This window comes from Microchirus variegatus, assembly GCF_963457635.1.
Source record: "Microchirus variegatus genome assembly, chromosome: 3".
In the NCBI taxonomy this organism is placed as follows: domain Eukaryota; kingdom Metazoa; phylum Chordata; class Actinopteri; order Pleuronectiformes; family Soleidae; genus Microchirus; species Microchirus variegatus.
Window position 1 is genome coordinate 3,815,566 of NC_139804.1, and position 20,788 is coordinate 3,836,353.

The 20,788-nt window shown below is 40.1% G+C and overlaps 1 protein-coding gene across 1 annotated transcript in view; it reads right to left on the reverse strand.

The window, feature by feature from the left end:
- cntn5 (contactin 5) overlaps window positions 1–20,788 on the reverse strand; it is a gene marked incomplete at its 3' end in the record, with an annotated part of 120,041 nt that overhangs the window by 27,256 nt on the left and 71,997 nt on the right. The window contains exons 8-13 of the mRNA XM_083886402.1: window positions 18,957–19,138; window positions 14,815–14,951; window positions 13,663–13,792; window positions 8,967–9,114; window positions 3,001–3,128; window positions 1,266–1,441 (exon numbers count right to left, since the gene is read on the reverse strand). Of these exons, the coding sequence (XP_083742528.1) occupies window positions 1,266–1,441; window positions 3,001–3,128; window positions 8,967–9,114; window positions 13,663–13,792; window positions 14,815–14,951; window positions 18,957–19,138 (901 nt within the window). The remainder of the gene's footprint in view (window positions 1–1,265; window positions 1,442–3,000; window positions 3,129–8,966; window positions 9,115–13,662; window positions 13,793–14,814; window positions 14,952–18,956; window positions 19,139–20,788) is intronic.

Sequence of the window (20,788 nt, forward strand, 5' to 3'; positions counted from 1 at the left end):
CCAGGAATCTGTTCTGCCTGTAAAGGATTGTCACTGCAAATACCTGCTCTCCAGAGAGAGAGCGAGTGTGTGTGAGTGTGTGTGTGCGCGGCGTTAAAGGACACATCAGACAGATGTGAGTTTAACATCCACTGCAAATGGAATAGTGACCTAAAAAAAGCCTCCCAGTGAATTAGTTTTTTTTTCTTCTTTAAAGATTTATTTTCATAGTACGGGGAGGAGAAATGTGAGACGTTCAAACTAAATTGAAAGAGGGGGAAAAAAACGGGGGGAAAGTGTGTTCTCGTCTTTTATTATCTTGTTTATCGGATAGATAGAAAGATAGATAGATAGATAGATAGATAGATAGATAGATAGATAGATAGATAGATAGATAGATAGATAGATAGATAGATAGATAGATAGATAATGATAGACAGTTCGCTAGCAAGTGATAGATAGATAGCTAATGATAGATAGCTTGCTGGCTACTGATAGATAGATAGACAGCTCGCTAGATAGCTAGCTAATGATAGATAGCTCACTAGCTCATGATAGATAGATAGCTCACTAGCTAGTGATACATAGATAGATAGCTAGATAGATTGCTCACTAGCAATAGATAGATAGATAGATAGATAGATAGATAGATAGATAGATAGATAGAAAGATAGATAGATAGATAGATAGATAGATAGATAGATAGATAGATAGATAGATAGATAGATAGATAGATAGATAGATAGATAGATGATCGCTCGCTAGATAGATAGCTCACTAGCTAGTGATAGATAGATAGATAGATAGATAGATAGATAGATAGATAGATAGATAGATAGATAGATAGATAGATAGATAGATAGATAGATAGATAATGATACAGTTCGCTAGCAAGTGATAGATAGCTAGCTAATGATAGATAGCTCACTAGCTCATGATAGATAGATAGCTCACTAGCTAGTGATACATAGGTAGGTAGATAGATAGATAGCTAGATAGATTGCTCACTCGCTCATTAGTGATAGATAGATAGATAGATAGATAGATAGATAGATAGATAGATAGATAGATAGATAGATAGATAGATAGATAGATAGATAGATAGATAGATAGATAGATGATCGCTCGCTAGATAGATGCTCACTAGCTAGTGATAGATAGATAGATAGATAGATAGATAGATAGATAGATAGATAGATAGATAGATAGATAGATAGATAGATAGATAGATAGATAGATAGATAGATAGATAGATATCTTACTATTGCTCTTACTCTGACTCTTACTGTTTGGATGTATTCAAAATGGCTGCCGTCCTGCTGGAAGTTGATGGGTCTCTGATTGAAGAACCACTGGAAGGCCACGTCCAGCGATGTGTCATGTGTGGCTTTGCAGCTCAGCACCACGCTCTCCCCCACAGTGACTTCCACCCTGATCGGGCTAAGCTCCACACGCATGGCCTCTGGAAGCACAAAACTGCTGCACTGTCACCTCAGGCTAACCCGAAGCAGCTGCAATCAACTATGACACGAGTGTCAGAGCAATCATGAGAATCCAACTCAGACATGAGGTTGGCTTCTTATGACACTCTCCTTCGCCAAGACAGAAAGTCAGACACGTCTTGATGTGGACTGTGTTGCAGTGCAGCTCACACGTAGCATTTTAAATGTGTCATGTCGTGTGTCTCAGGTAAACACTCAGGGTTGCAAATGAACGCGTGCATCATTTCTGTCCGCAAAGTGTAAATGATTTAGATTGTTTCCGACGGTTTGACTTTGTGATGGACAGGGCCATTGTTAATGTGTAATGTGTGAAGAGAGAGGAGGAAAGCAGCGCAGAATCAACGTCATGTTAGCAACTCTACAACAAAATAATAATTGAGAGTGAAGAAATATAACAAAGAAAGTGTAAATCAAAAGATGGCAAGGAGCACAAATAAACAGTTTATGTGATAAAATGTGTCCAGTTCACTGAAATGTGGGAGTGAGGTAAAACTAAATTGAAAGAGGGGAAAAAATGGGGGATCTATCTAGAAAGATAGATAGATAGATAGATAGGTAAGGATAGATAGATATCCAACGATAGAGATAGCTAATGATAGATAGCTCCCTAGCTAGTGATAGATAGATAGCTTTTATAGATGGTGAGATAGATAGATAGCTGGCTAGATAGATAGCTAATGATAGTCAGCTAGCTAGCTAGCTAGTGATAGATAGATAGATAGATAGATAGATAGATAGATAGATAGATAGATAGATAGATAGATAGATAGATAGATAATGATAGACAGCTCGCTAGCTAGTGATAGATAGATAGCTAATGATAGATAGCTCGCTAGCTTGTAATAGATAGATCTATAGATAGCTCGCTACATGGATAGCTAATGATAGACAGCTCGCTAGCTAGTGATAGATAGATAGCTAATGATAGATAGCTCGCTAGATGGTGAGATAGATAGATAGCTGGCTAGATAGATAGCTAATGATAGTCAGCTAGCTAGCTAGCTAGTGATAGATAGATAGATAGATAGATAGATAGATAGATAGATAGATAGATAGATAGATAGATAGATAGATAGATAGATAGATAGATAGATAAATAATGATAGACAGCTCGCTAGCTAGTGATAGATAGACATACAGAGATACAGACATACATACATATATGGCTTCTCAGGTGCTCAAACCACCTGTGAATGCGTCTGAGTGATCTGATCTCTCTTGTGTGCGTTTACACCTGTATTACTGCTGTTCACATGTGACTGTTTCATCTGAGACAAGCGTTAACACCAGGTCTGAACATGGCAATGACACAGAAGGCGTCTCGCTGCTAAACTGTGCCCTTGTTATGATTCCTGAATGTGAGAGCCCTTGGTTCACGGTTGAGCAAGCGCGATAAATTTTCCTGGCACCGGAGCAAAGGATTGTAGGGGGGAAGGTAAAAATGACATTGGGGACTGTTTACTCGTGGCCGACTTGTACTAATTTGGCAGAAAATAAAGGCCCCCAGGGCATCACTTACCTTTTACCCACAGTATGGCAGTCATCTCTGCCGAGCCAAACTGATTCTCCGCCCGGCACACGTAGTTCCCCTCGTCCGCTCGGCTGGAGTTAACTATCCTTAAAGTGTTGTTCCGTAACAACATAATCCTGCGACAAAGGACACGGGAATCAATATCGAGTATGAGACACAAAATTCACATATGAACAGATGTGCGACAAGTTCATACTTTGTGATACCGAGGGGTCGCGATGGGTTACAAGGACAGCAATGTGCCGTCGGGATGACACTCAAAAACAACGAGATTAACTGTTCAGATTATGGGGCATTTGTTGCGACAATGCTTAATTGCGTAACCTTGAAAAAAGAAAATAAGCAATAAGGATTTTTCCGCAAAAACTCATCAACAGCTGACAAATGCGATAATGAATCTGATTAGGAGATACCCTTAAGTAGCTTTTATCTCCAGCAGGATTAAAACACAAGCTATTAAAGACACTGATTAAGGTATTTAGGACACATTTTCAGTTAAGAGGACCCCAAAGTGTTGTCGCTGTGGCTGCAATGATGCTATACCTTGTTTTATGCCTTTTCAAAAAGCAGCAATCTGTGTACAGTTCACAACATTTGAGACGAATGAAAAAAAAAACACACACACCACACACACACACGTTATGATTGTTTGTTGCTCTGCATCAATATTACCATAAATCTGAATAAATGGGGCATTCATCATGCGCGGCACTCAAGAATCCACCTGACAAACTTCTACGTATCGGTGCATTAATGACTCAAAACCAAGATGTGCACAACGCCGAGGTGTCCTCCAGGGAAAAGCAAAGAAGTGTGACAAAGAGATAACAACAGCGCCACGTAGTTCCTTATCCTGCTGAAGGACACGAGCAATGTTGGTTTTAACATCTCTTCAACAGCTGGACAATCAAGCTGCTTAATTCAACCGCAGCTGACGACAAGCAAGATGTTACCCTGAAGGTTCGCTGGGAAAAAAATGAGTGAATTTCAAAATATACAATATTTATGCCACAATTAGCCTCGTTTCCTAAAGGAAAGTTGTCATTTTATTTGTCTTAAAGGTCACATAGAGTGGTCCTGTTGCACATATATGTTAGTTATGGAGGTCTACTTACATACATTAACTTGTTTTTATGGTCAAAAACCTCCTAGTTGCTGTAAACGAGCCGATAGAAATCCTCTTTTCTGACGGTGTTTCCCAGCCGCGAGATTTGAGACTCAACTCTCTCACCCAGAAGACAGAGTCTTGTGATTGGCCAGTTTATTCAGCACACTCTGCTCTCAGAAGCACAGCTCCCCCCTCTGGAACGGTGGATGCACTGCTACTCATTATCAAAACATTGTTTTGACAATGTTTAAAAATAGCTTCTTCACGACTCCCCGCCGCAGTCCCTTTTATGACTTTGACCCGGATTCAGACCCAGAGTCAGAAGACACTGTCGCTCGTGAAACACCTCCACAACGGACGTTATTCTTCTTCTGCGGTTCAATGTATGCAACCTGATGTGCCCGGACTAGTGCCCGGACTAGTGCCCGGAGGAGGACGATCTGCTGTTCCGGAGAACTGGTGTTTACGCAACCGGACCGGGTTTTTTCAGTGATCTCGCTGAGCCCGAGATTACAATAAAACACAGCGTTCTCAGCAGTGGCTGAACTGTTTGTTTTGAACCTTCAGGGCTTCTCAAACAATGTAATGACGCAGATACACACTAAAAAACAGCGTTAATTGGAACTTCCGGTCTAGGTCCACTTTAAAACCAACGTAAATGACAGATTTGTAGGGTATACATAGAATACCGCAACCGCTGTGCTGAAAACTAACCACATCCATAACCAGGAAATAATTTCCATGCTCCCTCATTTCAACCCAAAGCTCCACAGGCACTGACATGCACGTCCGTAGACATGTAAATAAGTAATGCTCTTATTGGTCTGCAGACAGGGTCGGTCACAGTACGACTTCAGCATGGCTTACGCAGAGGCACATTGACATCAAGTCTCTTCATTGAATAGAAAACCTACGCCACCTCAAATCAGATGCGCCAGATGACAGGTGACGGCGGCGCTGTGGCATTATTCATATGCTTTGATATTTTTATTTATTCATCTGTACAATAAGCTCTTTCATCATGGCCAAGGCGATTGGAATTGGCAGAGAGAAATTTGCGTGAAGGTGTGACAGAAATCTCTCGCCCGGCCGCCGCCGCCGCCGCCGCCGTGCATTCAGAGGCAATCTGCGAGCCAGGAGACATTTTTCAAATTAGGGAGGAAACTCGCCTTTCCGACAAGGACACCGAGGCAGAAAGGACGAGATAGGGACTGTTGGGAATACAAAATATGCAAATCAATTCAACCTAAGGAAATTTAAAGGAAACATTAAAAGATTACAGCAAACCTCGCGTATTTGGAAATATACTATATGTTTATATTTGAAGCAAGGTTTCTGGGGCAGAATAATTATATAAAACTACTAATTTCACAATTTGGACGTATACAAATCTGTGCGTGTCATTGTGCCATTGAGGGGCCATGCACGGGATTGAATACTTTCTATTTAAGGAAACAAAAGCCCCAAACATAACGGAAATCCATGTTAATTACAAACCTTCATTAAGTCAGCGCAGCTGTCAATGCCAGATAAACGTGGAGCCGTTTTTTTTCGATCGTGACCCTGTTCTTCCAAGAACAGAACGTCTGGTCTTACCGGCCATAAACTATTTTACTTCATATACAATAATCTGGAGGTCACAGCAGGGAGACCTTGCAGGAGTCGCCCGGGTCGTCTAAATAAAACACACAACCTCGTAAAAAATATCCAGATATATCCGACACCTCTGTAAAAACACACGCCGTTACCCAGTTAATCAGAGCGCGCTGCAGTTCATTTGGACGAAAAAACCCCGCAATCAACTGTCAAATTGATTGAAGCTTAAAGAGAGAGTCAGTCATTTTGACAGTTCAAACAATACCAATCGTTTTTTATTTAGGCCACATGGAATGATTGGCTGCTATCTTTTTCACTTACAAGGCAAAAACCTTATCTTTAATCAGATACGAGCAAAACGAGGGGAGCGTCAGACCAGGTAGGATTGAAAAAAAAAAAAAAAGGGGCTTTATCAGATCCAGACAAGTCATTAATTACCATTTTAGGGCAAAGGAACCCATCGCTCGCCACTCATGCCCATCCACACTGAGCCAGATGTTAGTAAAAATGACTTCTGAAGGACTACTTTTACTTTTGATGGAAAAAATAGCAATCATTTGCAGATATGCATCAATTACTGAACTCAAACTTAAGTCTGAAAACTGTGTCTTTTCAGCGGTGTGGAAATTAGCTACACTCTTAGAAATAAAAGTGCTAAGTAGAACCATATAAGGTTATTCGGCTTGTCCTCATAGGTGAACCCTTTCTGGCTGCAAGTAGAACCTTTTTATAAAGGTTCCATCTTTTGGATTGTTCCACCAAGAACCCCTTTTCAAACCCTTTATTCAGGAAAGGGGTGTTAAAGGGTTCTCTGGATCAAAACAGTTCTTACTGGAAGCGTTAGTGTTACCAAGAACATTTGAAAAACCCTTTCTTCGGGAAAGGGTTTTTCAGACGCAAATGGTTCCAGGTAGGGCTGGGGCGATACGGCCTCGAACCAATATCACGATATATTGAGCAGCTCACCTCGATAACGATAAATGAACGATAAGTTCGAAGTTGCTAAATGACGCCATCGCCTAATTTGCATAATTGACCATTTTGCCTGATATAAGTGTCCGAGTGTCTTAAAGGGACACTGTGTAGTATTTATGGGTTTATATTACCCAAAATCCACTTTTTTATACATATTATGTGCTCCTGCATTGTCTAGTCGCTGTATAATAGTTTTTGTTTCATTTTCGTAGTGTTTCAAAAAGTCATGTAAAATAACATGGTCGCGGGCCGCGGTTGCATAGCCACTGTTAGCAGCGAGACGCCATGTTTCTACCGGAGCCTGTAAGGACAAACGCGAGAGAACAAATCAAGCGTCTCTTTACTTGTAGCGGAAGTCCCGCCTCCTCTCTCTCCGCTTCGTCTGCTACGGCCGCGGTAGCTCCGCCCTCTCCCTCGCCTCACGAACCTCATCTGCTGACACGGAGAAAGACGACGAGGACGACATTTGACCGGTTGAGGACACCGTAGCGCTCAGGGAAGGGAGGGGGTGAGCAGAGGAGCAGTTCTTTGTTATAAATTTCAGCCTCTCCTCTAGATGGCACTATAAACTACTTACTTCACATTTAAAGGGACATGAACATACAGGTAGCCTGCCTACCTACACACACAGCCAAAAAAATTTTTTTTTTTTTTTTTTAATTATCAGATGTATCAATAACGGCAAAATGACGTCAATTATCGTCGTAAATTTCGATAACAATACATTTTAGATATATCGCCCAGCCCTAGTTCCAGGTAGAACCTCAGCCCTTGTAGAAGAACCCTTATTTCTAAAGAGTGTACTGCCTGTTTTGAAAAAAAACATCAGATTAAGGATCTAATGATCAACTTCTCTGACTCAAAACACTGAGTGATAATTTCCAGTAAGCATCGCTCTGTTAGATTGATGGACCCCCCCCCCCCCCCCCGCTCTCTTGGTGCAAACTGAGAGATGTTTCCATCGTGAAAAACGATGCATCAGAGTGCATGAGAATTTCCAAATGCAATTGCGCGATGGAAATATTGTCAGCCTCTGCGAGGAGGAGGAGGAGGAGAACGAAGAGGCAGACTCGTCTCCAGAGCTTTGCCAGTAGCTACGGTGTTTTACTTTAGCGGTGACACTTAATTTCACTTACAGTAATGAAAGCGTGATGTGTCACAAACGAGACGTGTATATATACGTTTCCACAAAGGCCCTGGACCACAACCATATTACTAGGATTTATGTCATGAAACTGTGATGTGTGTGTATATATACATGCACAGGGAGAGAGAGAGTCTCATTATGTTCAGTGAGTCTCAGTCACGTGATGTGGTAACGTCAAAGATTCAGTCTTTGGAGAGCTTCTTTGGAAAGAGAAGGCCCAAGGAGACAGAAGAAGAAGAAGAAGAAGTAGAAGAAAAGCCTTTGACTTCCAGGAAAAAGAAAGCTGCATTTAAAAATAACGAAAAATCAGGATTTATCGCTACAGGTGATTCTCACGCACCAATGATGGAGCCTCGTTGAACAACCTCTGGGCTCCCACTGAGTTGTATTTTTACGCACTTTGTGGAAATATTGTTTTACATGAAACCGGTTGGGGAGGAGCGCTGCTTTACATAATAGAGGCAGGAAATCCTTCAGCCTCACACTCACTGGTCAATTTAGAGGACATGGGAACCCCCCCTCAGAAAGGCCCTCCATCGATCCGCGAGCCAAACTGGTGACCTTTTCGCCACGACTAACAAATCAGGCGGTAACCCTTTATTTTACAGTCCCCTAATTACCAGGCATTTCCAACAACACAATATAATTTACCAGATGAATATTTACCCCATTATGACCAGTAGTTATTACCACTAACGCTTTATATTTTAATGGGTAATTACCCAGTATTTTAGCCATGGATTCATTGTTTCTACCTTCTTAATACATGTTGATACCTAGCAACACATTTTTGTGACCATATTTACTGGGTAAATAGCTAGTAATTAGGGGACTGTAGCTAGCTGCTTATTACCAGCTTATAACCTAATAATACACAACATTTTACCATATAGTTACCAGGTAATACCCAACATTTGGGCCAAAGTTTAATTGCACTTGCCTTCTTATTACCAGCAGTAATACCCAATAACACACTATAATGTACTATATAGTTGTATTAACTGTGTTATTACCATTGGCAATTACCAAGTAACACTTTTAATTTACCATGAATTTAGCAGGTAAATACCTACAGTTGTATTGTGAATATTTGAACACAATCAATATTCAGATATCCAGCCGCCTCACCTTTTATTATTCGGCTGTATCCTCCTGTCGCCTCTCTTCCACGTGATCCGAGGTTTCGGCGACGCTCTGGGTTTGCATTCGAGCGACACGTCTTTCCCGAGCGTGGCGATGACCCGCACGGGATTGGGAACGAAAACAGGCGCCGACGCTGTGCGAAAGACAAAAACAGAGCAATTTTTTTTATTGATTTATTTAAAGTGGAAATCAATTGGGGGAAAAAAACATCCATTTTATTTATAAAACATATTTTAAAAAGTGTTGTTCAGTGCTGTAATAAAAGGACCATAAGTAGGATAAATTAATGCTGGGCACGTTAACGGGGTCAATGTTAACGTATGCTAACGCATGACGCGTTTCCATGACGACCGACCGGATTGTGAGTCTCTAAAGTAACTCTAAAGTTGCTGCTCTTTTCGTTTGAGTAAAGAGACCGCTACAGTTCGACTGTAGGCGCGCTAACAGGCGCTAAAGGAGCTAACGAAGCTAACGAAGCTAACTGGTAAACGGTGCGTGGACTATGGTGCCGCGGCACGTAAACATGACATCACGCGCATCTTTTTCCGGTCGGTCGTCATGAAAACGAGCCATGCGCTAACATGCGTTAACGTGCATTAACGTGCGTTAACGTGGACGCCGTTAGCGCGCTAACGCACCCAGCACTACAATAAATATAATTAAAGGTGCCATATGTAAGAATGTGGCCAAAAACGGTTACTGCACTCAAGTTCAAATTTACCTTTTGTCTTTTAGGTTTTGTTTTCTGACGTAACTGGCAACCCGTGGTTGCTCGGCAGCTGAGACTCTATTGACTGCAATGATTGGTAGACGGCGGTAGGTGGCGCCACATGACGCTAAAACATGATTTCAAAACATAGACATTATTTGCAGCCTGCAAAATATTTTTTTTAATGCAAATATTTTGTCTGTACTGTTGTTGTAGGTGAGTTCAGTTTGTTATATGAACATTATTCCTGAATCTCTGTGACATATTAGGAGGATTGTATGGCCAGTTGCTTTAGATTTATTACATAATGCACCTTTAAATGTCAAACTCGACTGGGATTAAACGTGGTGTTAATTGCAAAAGCTCTACGATGTACTGGGAGACAATTCTACAACTCAATATGTAACTACTTATGATCACAAGTAAAGAAAAACAAACGACGAATCACTGACGCTCGTATAACGTATGTTGTTTACACTGGAATTTTTCAATTCCCTAGTGGTGAAAAAAATCAACAGCTGTAGTCACTGTGATGTGCTGCATAACACATTCCACCTCTTCAACTGTGGCATTTCAAAAAAAATAAAATAATTACTTTTAAATTGCTGCTGGGTTCACTGGGACACTTTGTGACGAAAAAAAAACACACACACTTCAAATCAAAAATATTAATTAATACCGATTCCCCATGAGGCGTCGTCACGACGCATGCACGCGCCGGCTTCAATGTATAATTATATACCGTATTATGTCACATCATTTGATATAAGTGTTAATCCTGAGCTACTTCAGCATCCACTAAAGTGCCATTCGAGTCAAATCACTAAATAAATTGTCATCGCGTTAATGACGACGCGGTCGGCGATTTACGCGCCGCTCCGAGGAAATAATTCTTTTAACCCATATTTAAACTGAGCCTGAGCAAAATAATAATAAATACATCAACACAAATATTTTTTTTTTTTTATAATTACAGCTTGCTTATGAAAACAAATTAAGCAGTTACGGTCGAAACAACGAATCGAGCCTCGGGTTCTGTGTGCGTTTTTCGCGACATCAAGGCCGTCCGCGCGGTGGCTGCGAGGTTCTCTGTCAGTGGAGATGATTCAAATCCTGAGTGATGCTTTGTACGTGACATTACACACAATGACAATTCAATCCCACATGTGGCTACAGGCTGACCCCTCTCTCTCTCTCTCTCTCTCGCTGTAACACTTGTGTGTTCTTTGAGGCCGAGCTCCCTCAGGATGGGGGGAAAGCAGCAAAAACACAGGGCAGTTGCTGTGAGTATTTGTTTTAATCAAAATAAGAACAGGGCCTGCAGCTGGGTGCAGCAGTGGGGCCCCCTTATTGCTTCACCTGCTACCCTCCCAGAAGAGCTGGGATCTGGGACTGGAAGACCACAGCTCCCCCCCCCCCCCCTCTTCCCCATCCCAACGTTGCCTCTGGTGATCGCTCATCCTCAGGCTGTTATTAGCCACGTAATCTGTACGGATAGTGTTTGCTCGCGGACATCTCCGCGGCCGCCGGGAAGAGAGAGATATCCGTTATGAAAACATTCATCACAAGCTCTCCGAACATCGTCGTCGCGACTGTGACTTAAAAACGGACAATCCCAAGTGGAAGGAGAAACTTCCCCCAACGTTTACGATGTGGATCAATGACCTTCTTCACCTTTTGGGGGAAGATTCACTATTCTACAGGAGGTTGTATTCAAACGTGTTATGCTATGCTAATAGTGGTATTTTAAATGACTGATCCCGTATTGTGTATACATTGAATCCCATAAGGACCGTTTTTGAGTACTTATTGTTTTTTTCTCTCCATTTGCTTGTGTATCATAATGTTTTGTTTCACTAATCACTTAATTACTTATCAGAATTACATAAGTACATATTAGTTTTGGCCGTGCTAACGATGTCTCCGCTAGCATGTTAACGCATGACACATTTCCATTTCGACTAACCGGAAAAAGATGCATGTGACGCCATGTTCATGTGCCGCGGCACCAGAGTTCAGGCACTGTTTAACCAGTTAGCGCCGCTAGCTCCTTTTGCGCCGTTAGCGTAGCATCGCTACAAATAACCAACATACCTGTGTACTGGGTTGCGTGTGCGTGCCTCTCTTTAGCGTTCAGCTAAAATTTAGCGTTACTTTAGAGACTCACTGTAACTGTTTGATTTTATTGGGAGTCACGTGACGTCATGCTCCAGTCCAGTCGTCATGGAAATGTGTCATGCGTTAACATGCTAACGTTGACATCGTTATCAGCGCTAATGTATAAACAGTATGTACATGGGCATATGCACGTTACGTCATGTTCACGCGCCACGGCGCCGGAGTCCAGGAACCGTTTACCAGTTAGCTCCGTTAGCCGCGTTGGCTCCTTTAGCGCCGTTACCTGCGCTACATGCAACCAGCGTACCTGTGCGTACTGCGTATGTGCGCCTCTGTTTTTAAACTTAAGCATTACTTTTTAGGGACTAACAATCGGGAAGTCACGTAAAAATGACACCACGTACGTCTTTTTCCAGTCAGTCGTCATGGAAACGCGACATACGCGCCCTTAGAGCCGTAATCCGCCATTAACATGCACAGCACTAATATGTATGTATGTATATACATATGTAATTCTGATAAGTTTGAACAATACTAGGCTGTTGAATGGTACAGTAATATGAATTTATGTACTTTGCATACTATCTGTCCTTATATAAATATCAATAAAAAGACTTCCCACTCCGCTTAGATAAAACTTATTGCATTCAAAACTAATTGCATTCAAAACTAATTGCATTCAAAACTAATTGCATTCAAAACTAATTGCATTCAAAACAAATGGACAATAAAGTAGAATAAACTTTTTTTATTTTTTCTACAACATGCCACTGTTTCCTCTCCAAAAACCGCAGACAGTAAATCAAAGTGTCCCCAGGGGAAACATGAAAGTGGACTGGGTGTCACCAGCTGTGTCCCAGTACAGACGATGACAAGAAGAAATGGGTGCATCAACACAGAGCCACGAGCAGCCATTCTCTGTACGATTGTTGTGCTTTTAGCCTGAAGCCTTAAACAGTGAAGCACACACACACACACACACACACACACACACACACACACACACACACACACACACACACACACACACACACACACACACACACACACACACACACACACACACACACACACACACACACACACACACACACACACACACACACACACAGTCTGTCTCTTTCAGCGTCCGCACGTTTTCAAAGCAAAACTTGAGTGAATCTTTTTTTTTTTTTGATGTGTACAAATACTTTGTGCGAAAGTAAAAAGGTAACATTTTTCCTGTCGGAAAAACAAACGATTACTATTATCGCAGACTGTCATGACGACACACACGCTGATGAAAAAGTCAAGTGCAGAGCGAAGGTTTGTTGAGATTCTGATGCGGTCGGTGCTTTGATGATAAACAATAGAGAGGAGATCAGACCCTAATGGAGTCATTAAACTCTATCAAAGAAACCATTGATGTCTCTCCTCTGGTGTTTGCTCCCATTAGTATAAATCTATACCTACAAGTCATTGTCTTTTCATTCTCAGCCTCGGAATAATGCAGAACTATTCCCCCACTCCGCTCCGGCTTGGTACGTGCAGACACCTCATTGAATACCACCGTAAAGAACCCTTCTTTTATTCATGCGCCGTCACAATCAGAGACCATTGATTTGCAATCAGCACCATCTCGCTGTTTCGGCGTTCCCCAGCTCGCATTTCAATCACCCTTACTTATCATCGGGTACCTTATTCAGACGCCAATACTCGATCTGCGGTTGTATTTTTTTTTAAAGAGTGCCCAAGGGCAGCACAAATGCAATGTATAGGCAAATGTTGCAGGTTTTTTTCCTTCTTTCGTCTTTATAAAGCAAATAAAATGTACAATAAATGGTACATAATATATATATATATATATATAATTACCTAAAATCTTTAGTTCAGCACTGGAGTAGATGGCCCCGTATTTATTTTCCGCGACACACTGGTACATCCCCGAGTCCGTCTGCTGCACCTTGTAAATGGTCAGATCTCCGTTCACGATTTCAACTCGACCCTGTAAAGGCAAGGCACGTTTATTTGTAAAGTAATAATTATATTTGTGAGATAAAAAGATTCAATTATGAGAAAAAAGTCATAGTTATGAGACAAAAAAAAGTCATAGTTATGAGACAAAAAAAAGTCATAATTATGAGATAACATGTCGAAATTAGGACATAAGTCATAATTATGAGATAAAATGTTGAAATGATGAGATAACATTTTGAAATGATGAGATAAAATGTTGAAATTATGAGATAAAAAAATCTGAATTATGAGATAAAATGTTGAAATTATGAGATAAATAATCTGAATTATGAGATAAAATGTTGAAATTATGAGATACAAAGTCATAATTAAGAGATGAAAAGTCCACATGAGATAAAAAAAGTCATAATTATGAGATAAAATGTTGAAATTATGAGATAAAAAAGTCAGAATTATGAGATAAAATGTTGAAATTATGAGATAAAAGTTTAAAATATGTTGAAAATGTTGAAATTAGGAGACAAAAGTCAGAATTATGAGATGAAATGTTGAAATTATGAGATAAAAAGTCAAAATTCTGAGATAAAAAGCCGTAATTATGAGATAAATTTTCGAAATTATGAGATAAAAAAGTCAGAATTATGAGATAAAAAGTAATAATCATGAGATAAAAGTCATAACTATGAAATAAAAGAGCGTTACCTCACAAGGTAAAGGCAACATAACCCGTTCTCCCTTTAATTAGCACCTTTCAACAACAAAGTAATTCAAAGTGCTTTACATGCAACATTAAAAAAGCATAGAAAAGAGACGTTTATAAAATAACATTCAGATATAAAATTGAAAAATTCAAAAAATAAAAGCTAGCAGGTAAAATATATATGAAAACCTTTAGTAGTAGAAGTAATAGAATATTAAAAAACACTGTGAGTATAGTGTAAATAACGCTGCACACTGCAGACACCTATATACGTGCACGGGACTAATGCAGACATTTTTGGTGGTGTGTCCGACGAGAGGACGGCGGTTATTGTTGTGTGAATTGGTTACCTGGGATGTCAAGGGCAAACCGTCCCGAAGCCAGCGATAGGTGGGCCGGGGCCTCCCTGTGGCCTTGCACTCCCATTGGAGCTTCTCGCCGCTATCCATCTGAGTGTCATTAATCATTCTCTGCCACAGAGGGAAGGCTTGGACATAGGAAAGAAAAAAGAAATTCATCATAAAACAGCCTTGAAACACACAAGGCACAACAAAATACGACCCAAGAAAGAAGATATATGCAGAATATACTGCAATAAAGACGCACATTCAAATAATCGCAACGCTCTATACCTTTTAGTACACGACCATAGCATGATTTTAACCTTTTGTGTCATGCGTTTCATGCCAAACAATTTGTTTTTATTAGCGCTGCGCACGTTAACGGTGTCAACGTTAGCGCATGATGCGTTTCCATGACAACTGACGCGCGTGGAGTCATGTTTACGTGACTCCCGATCGTTAAAATGAGTCTCTAAAGTGACGCTAAGCTTTAAAAACAGAGGCAAACCGTTCCAGCGCCACTGTAGGCATGCTAACGGCGCTAAAGGAGCTAATGCAGCTAACGGAGCTAACTGGTAAACGGCTAACCTGGACTCTGGTGCCCGCGGTGCGTAAACATGGCGTCACGCACATCTTTTTCCGGTCAGTCGTCGTCATGGAAACACGCGATGCATTAACGTTGACGCCGTTAACGTGCCCAGCATGTGAAGGTACATGACAAAATCACACCACGTTTCCATTTCGAAATTATGAGATAAAAACATCGAAATTATGAGACACAAAGTCGAAATTATTAGATTAAAAAGTTGAAATTATGAGATAAAAAGTCCTAATTATGAAACAAGTCAAAATTATAAGACAAAAAGTCCTAATTATGAGATAAAAGTCGAAATTATGAGACAAACAGTTGAAATTATTACATTAAAAAGTTGAAATTATGAGATAAAAAGTCGAAATTATGAGATAAAAAAATTTAAATCATGAGATAAAAAGTCACAACTATGCGATAAAAGAGCGTTTCCCTCACATAGGCAACACAACACATTCTCCTTTGTTATTATTTTTGTGCACTTTTCTGTTTACGTACATTTCCATGATTTCAATCTCAACACACAACGCGTTCACATGTATGTGCACAGTTTCGCGACGCGTGGCGCGTTTTAAAGCTCACAAAGAAGAAACGTGTCCTTGACATCCCCCGGCGATGTGATAACTGCTTTCTTAGAAGAAGCTCCCACGTATCATCGTCGTTTTCTAATCTAGATTAGACTATGGGGAAGACACAATTCCTTTTGTGTGGGAAATTAATTGAACGGTCACAGGCAGCAGGAAACGGCTTCCTCACAATTAAAGTTCAAGCTGGCAGGTGACCTGTGTGAATTACATTTAGTGTGAGGCTGTTGCTTGTCGACAGAATGGAGGTTGCCACAAGGTGCAGTGGGGGGGGAGTGGGGGGGGGGCTTAGAAATGCATCCTGCCAAGGATGAGGGAGTCTATTATCTTGGGACTGTGCACACAACAGAGACAGAGAAGAATGGTGGCGGACATGAAGCCTCCAAGATAAGTTTACAATCACAGGAAAAGGCAGTGATTCGAAAAGCTCACGGCTAGTTGATGTCGATGTTACACCGCTCTGAACCAAGGTCTCTGTATGTTAGGCATCGCTAATTAAAGGGATACTTCGCCGATTAGCATTTAGCTTTGTATTACTAGAATAAGTAATTTTTTTTGTTACGTGCCCCCCAGGGGTCCTGTTAGAGTAATTGTTAGCAGGCTTGAAACTGCAACGCTAATTCCACACTTTTTAGACCCACACTTAAGCTAAGTTTAGCAAACAGGTCCACCATCTTCGCTACGACACAGGACCATGTGTCTGCCATCTTTGTTAACAGTTACGTTAAGAGGAGCAAGTTTCCGCCATCTTTGCTAACAGTTAAGCTAACGGGACCAAGTGTCCGCCATCTTTGCTAACAGTTACGCTAACAGGACCAAGTGTCCGCCATCTTTGCTAACACTTACGCTAACAGGACCAAGTGTCCGCCATCTTTGCTAACACTTACGCTAACAGGACCAAGTGTCCGCCATCTTTGCTAACAGTTAAGCTAACGGACCAAGTGTCCGCCATCTTTGCTAACAGTACCAAGTGTCCGCCATCTTTGCTAACAGTTACGCTAACAGGACCAAGTGTCCGCCATCTTTGCCAACAGTTACGCTAACAGGACCAAGTGTCACTGGTGGGCACGTAACAAAGGAAACTCAGGGGAAACTGAGGTTGGGAAGCACAATTTAAAAAAAAAATACTACCCCTATTCTAGTAAAACTAAGGTAAATGCAAATCTGTGAAGTATTCCCTTAATAGTTTCAGAATCATAAAACACAATTAACACATCAGTGAGGTTATTCTAGGATATGATGTATAGAGTGGTTGATATTTTTGTGCTCCATCCTATATTTAATGTTTTACACAGTGAATACTAAGCTCGACTGAAAAACGCATCAATCAAAATGTATTTCAGCCCTACAGCCCTTACGAGATGGAAACAGCACTCCATATGAAAACATACAGTGCATGGAATAGGGTCTTTCATAAAAGACGGGAACACTTAAATGTTTTTATTTGAGATTTAATCTGAACATAATTAGGTGCGTAATTAAAAAAAAGAAAAAGAAAAAAAAAGAGCCATTTTCCAATCATTCTTAACTGATATTTATGTTTGTTTTTTTGTCGTTGCTATAGGATTAATTAGAAACAGGTGTTCTGGAATAATGTACAAAAAGTAATTATGTTTCTGAAAGAAAAAAAACAACAAAAAAACAAAGGAAGGGAAAACACAAGTCTGATAAATAATAAACTAAACAAAGAGAAGCACACAGCGAAAAAACAATGTTGTGTGAAAGAGCCACACATATCTCATCTGAAAGAAAAAGCTCATATAGCGTGTGCTCAGGTGGTGTTTTTGGGGGATTATTAGCTGGATAATTTGTTTTTTGACTGGTCAGCAAATTCAAAAGCACCAGTGCTGGTCCCCCCTGCTTTGAATTTGACAATAATGCATCGAGCAAAGCTTTACAGCAAGTACAGTACACAACATGGTGATAGTAGTAGTATTATGGTAATCTTTTTTGGGATATTATGATGACGCCATCTTATCGCCAAATGGAATTTTCTGCTTTGCAGCAACAATGGCAATATCTTGTTAATGAGGATAGTATTACAGTAATACTCGTCATTTACAAAGTAAATGCATGAAAACAAATAATTACAGTATGATACAATTGAAATATATCGAGAGCTGAAACAATTACAAGATTATTAATCCATGACTAAATGTATCTTTAACTATTTTGATCGTCGATCAATCGGTTTGAAGCTTTTTTCATGAAAAAAAACAATATTTCTGAATGTTTCAGCTTCTTAAATGTAAATATTTTCTTTGTTTCTTAGTTCCTCTTTGCTAACAGTTATGCTAACAGGACCAAGTGTCCGCCATCTTTGCTAACAGGCCCAAGTGTCCGCCATCTTTGCTAACAGTTAAGCTAACAGGACCAAGTGTCTGCCATCTTTGCTAACAGTTACGCTAACAGGCCCAAGTGTCCGCCATCTTTGCTAACAGTTAAGCTAACAGAACCAAGTGTCTGCCATCTTTATTAACAGTTAAGCTAACAGGACTAAGTGTCAGCCATCTTTGCTAACAGTTACGCTAACAGGCCCAAGTGTCTGCCATCATTGCTAAAAGTTAAGCGAACAGAACCAAGTGTCCGCCATCTTTGCTAACAGTTAAGCTAACAGGCCCAAGTGTCTGCCATCTTTGCTTACAGTTAAGCTAACAGAACCAAGTGTCTGCCATCTTTCTTAACAGTTAAGCTAACAGGACTAAGTGTCAGCCATCTTTGCTAGCAGTGACCCTAACAGGACCAAGTGTCCGCCATCTTTGCTAACAGTCGCACACGTGGTTTCCATTGTCATAACCAAGGAATTACGTGGTAATTACTGTAGAAATTAGTTGGTATTACCATAATTTTACTTCCCTATTACAAAATGTAACATACTATTACCATATTGTTTAGGTACTACAATGTACATTGTGTAACCACATAAGGTGTGGTGGCTAAGTCTGAAAAAACGTGTAATTAAAATAACTAGGACTCACTGTAGACCTGTAGATGTCCTTTGAAAGCAGTCCCTCCTCTCGGGTTCTCAGCTTTACACTCGTAAGTTCCCGAGTCGTCCAATTGGATGTTGGGAATTTCCAGCACGGCCTGCGACTTCCTGAGCCGTGCCTTCTTGGGGATGTTGCCGTTTATCTTCCTCCAGGTGATTGTTGGCACTGGACTGTGAATGGAAGAGGAAAAGGATGAACTCAGTAACACAGTGTGGGGAGATAAGACAGTCGCTGCAGCACAGGGTGTGAGCTGCAATAATGAGATTCTCACGTTACATTATGAGGACGGATTTCAAATTCGACACCATCTATGTTTCCATAGAGGTACAACAGCCTTGATAATAAAAATATGCTCAAAATAAGTTATAAGTATAATTATGAGACAGAATGTCATAATTATGATATAAAAATGTGAAATTATGAGACAAAAAATATAAATTATGAGACAAAATGTCGGAATTATGAGATGAAAAGTCGAAATTATGAGACAAAGTCATACTTATGAGACAAAAAGTCATAATAATGAGATAAAAAAATTAAATTCTTAGATTAAAAAATCGATATTGCCACATACAAAGTCATAATTCTGAGATAAAAAGTCATTTTATGAGACAAAAAGTTGAAATTATGAGACAAAAATTTGAATTTATGAGATAAAAAGTCAAAATTATGAGATAAAAAGTCAAAATTATGAGATAAAGAGTCATCATTCTGAGATAAAAACTCATATTATGAGACAAACAGTTGAATTTATGAGACAAAAAGTTGAAATTATGAGATAAAAAGTCATAATTCTGAGATAAAAAGTCAACATTCTTGGATAAAAAGTCAAAATTATGAGATAAAAATCTAAATTACGAGATTAAAAGTCATAATTCTAAGATAAAAAGTTGAAATTATGATAAAAAGTTGAAATTATGAGAGAAAAGTAATAATTATGAGATAAAAACAAAGTTGAAATTGTGAGAAAAAAAAGTGAAATTATGAGATAAGAAGTCAAAATTATGAGATAAACTACAAATTCTACATCTACTTTGATGTTATCTTTTCCACGAGTTATAAGAATTTCAACTTATTTCCCCACTAAACTTTCAACAATCCTTACTGAATCCTCCAAATGTTACTTCACCACTGAGTTTCGGAAAGTTTAGTGATGACAAAACACAGGAAGTTGTTTTCCTGTGAGTTTGTACAAAACCTTCGTTTCAGCCCGTCGATAGTTTGAAATCCCATTCGAGTGAAGTAACAGTCAGCGATGACCTATAGACGCCGACAAACAAAAAATAATCCTAAATAATGCTGGTTCTGCTCTACATGCGAATCATTAACCGTTTTGATCGCTCATGATATATTTACTGCACCTAATGACGCTTTTATTAGAGCGCAGGTTGCAGGACGGGGACAATATTCTGCAGAGTTTTTTTTACGATTAGAGTGCGATGCGCTGTCATCCATCCTTGTTTATTCATGGCTTGCCCTATAGGGCCTCGTGATGGATGATTTGCATGTGCAGTAAGAGACAGAGAGAGAGAGAGAGAGAGAGTCTCAGTATTAGTCACTCTCTCTCTCTCTCTCTCTCTCGTATGACAACTGGAATAGACATTTCTCTGAGAGATGGAAAATCTGACACCGTGCAAACCTCCAGTGAACCCATCAATCACTTTTTCGCCGAGATGGAAACGTTACATCGCTGAGCTTTTTATCCGCTCTAAATGCACACAAGGACAGGGAAGTGGCTCCTGGGCAGCAATGAGCTCAAATTGGGATTCAGAGCATGTGGCATCATTTTAACAAAGTGTTTTTTTTTATTATTCATTTCA